This window comes from Trypanosoma rangeli (assembly GCF_003719475.1).
Source record: "Trypanosoma rangeli strain AM80 chromosome Unknown Tra_15.4_contig_00727, whole genome shotgun sequence".
Classification (NCBI taxonomy): domain Eukaryota; phylum Euglenozoa; class Kinetoplastea; order Trypanosomatida; family Trypanosomatidae; genus Trypanosoma; species Trypanosoma rangeli.
Genome location: NW_021706466.1, coordinates 3286 through 4741, shown reverse-complemented (window position 1 = coordinate 4741; position 1456 = coordinate 3286). Strand labels below are relative to the sequence as shown.

At 55.5% G+C, this 1456-nt stretch overlaps 1 protein-coding gene across 1 annotated transcript; it reads right to left on the bottom strand.

Moving 5' to 3' along the window:
* On the bottom strand, positions 1–1289 carry TraAM80_09926 (uncharacterized protein; the record flags this gene model as incomplete). The annotated part of the gene is made up of 1 exon (XM_029386581.1): positions 1–1289. A coding segment is annotated over one exon (1289 nt), but the record flags the coding sequence as incomplete, so codon positions are not given.
* Between the last annotated feature and the right edge of the window lie 167 nt (positions 1290–1456).

The window sequence follows — 1456 nt, the reverse complement described above, 5'->3', positions numbered from 1 at the left end:
TTTGTCTTGCCTGCACGATTCCAAGCAGTCAGCTTCGTGTCGAAGTATCCCAGAGAGATACGCCCAATGGCGGTGCCCACAGACATGATGGCGATGTAAAGTGTCAGAGTTCGGCTGTCATACACGCCGTAGTTCGTGCTGCGGCTGATCTGTGCAGCGTTCATCTGCATCACTGGACCGGTGCCCCACATGCCAAAGCTAGTGAGCCACAGTGCCCACAGGTGGAAGGAGAACAAATGCGACCAGAAGGAGCTTTTGTACTGCGGCCACACCTTGGCCGGCTGCTTATTGTGGGGAGCCTTGTTTATTTCCACCTCAGAATCCCCACTTACGGCTTCGCCTGCCTGCTCCGCGTCCAACTCGCCAATGCCCGCCATATGCGTGGGACGCACAGGGTTGTAGCGGCCCAGAAACTGGAACGGCATCGCCATCAAGGAGAACGATGCCATCAGCAGCACCGTCATAATCGAGATCGCCATGTACCCCGCGTGGGACGTTTTCACGTACGTCGTCGTAATCGACTGCGTGGCGGAAAAGATCAGCATGGCGAAGACAAGCCCAACCCCGATCTTCAGACGCCGCGAGGGGGCATGCTGGCTCATGTACAGGCCAAGCGTTTTCTCCCGCTCCGCAGTATCCTCGGCGCTCAGGCGCTTCTTCCTCCACGCTGACGGATAGTACATCGGTAGCCGCGTGAAGCAGGCGCCGACGAGAGCGCACAACATCAACTGCACCCCAACAAAGTACGCGTAGCCGGAGTAGTTGTTGTCCTCGGATCGATGCGCGTCCGCCGCTCTGAACCAGCCGTTGAAGTACGCCATTAGCACTGCGGTCCCAAGCCCGCTGAACGTCTTCATGATCAGCACCACGTAGCCGCGGTCCAAAGGAAACTGCAGCATCAGCGTCATCATGGTGCAAACGTCCATCACCGGGATGCCAAGGTGGGTAATCCCCTGGTAAAGGGAAAACAGTACCACGCTCGAGGTGTTGATCGTGCCGCCAAAGGTCAACCCAAACATTAAGAAGCCCAGTCCTCCAAGGAAACCGGCGAACGGAAGCACGATTGTTGGACCCACGTAGTCAAACAGCGCTCCACCGTGAAAGCTAAGGAAGCTCACAACATTTCCAACGGTGCTGATTGTCGTGACTTCGGTCTGCGAATACCCGTACTTAGTCTTCAGGTGATCCGTGAAGATGCTAAATCCGTACGTGGACGAAACGCCGAGCCCGACGTACACGCCGGCCATCAGCATCCGCATGCGGAACAAGTCGTCCACCTGAGGCACCATGTTGTTATTACCTGTCTTTTTTGTGTCCTACAACAAACAACGAAAACATAAATCCAGAGGAACAAAACAGGTGAGCCATGCATTGCGTGCCACCACCATGCTGGCAGAATCAAGAATTACGCCTTTTCGTGCATATGAGCGCACACATTTGCCTCTGAAAGTGAGGG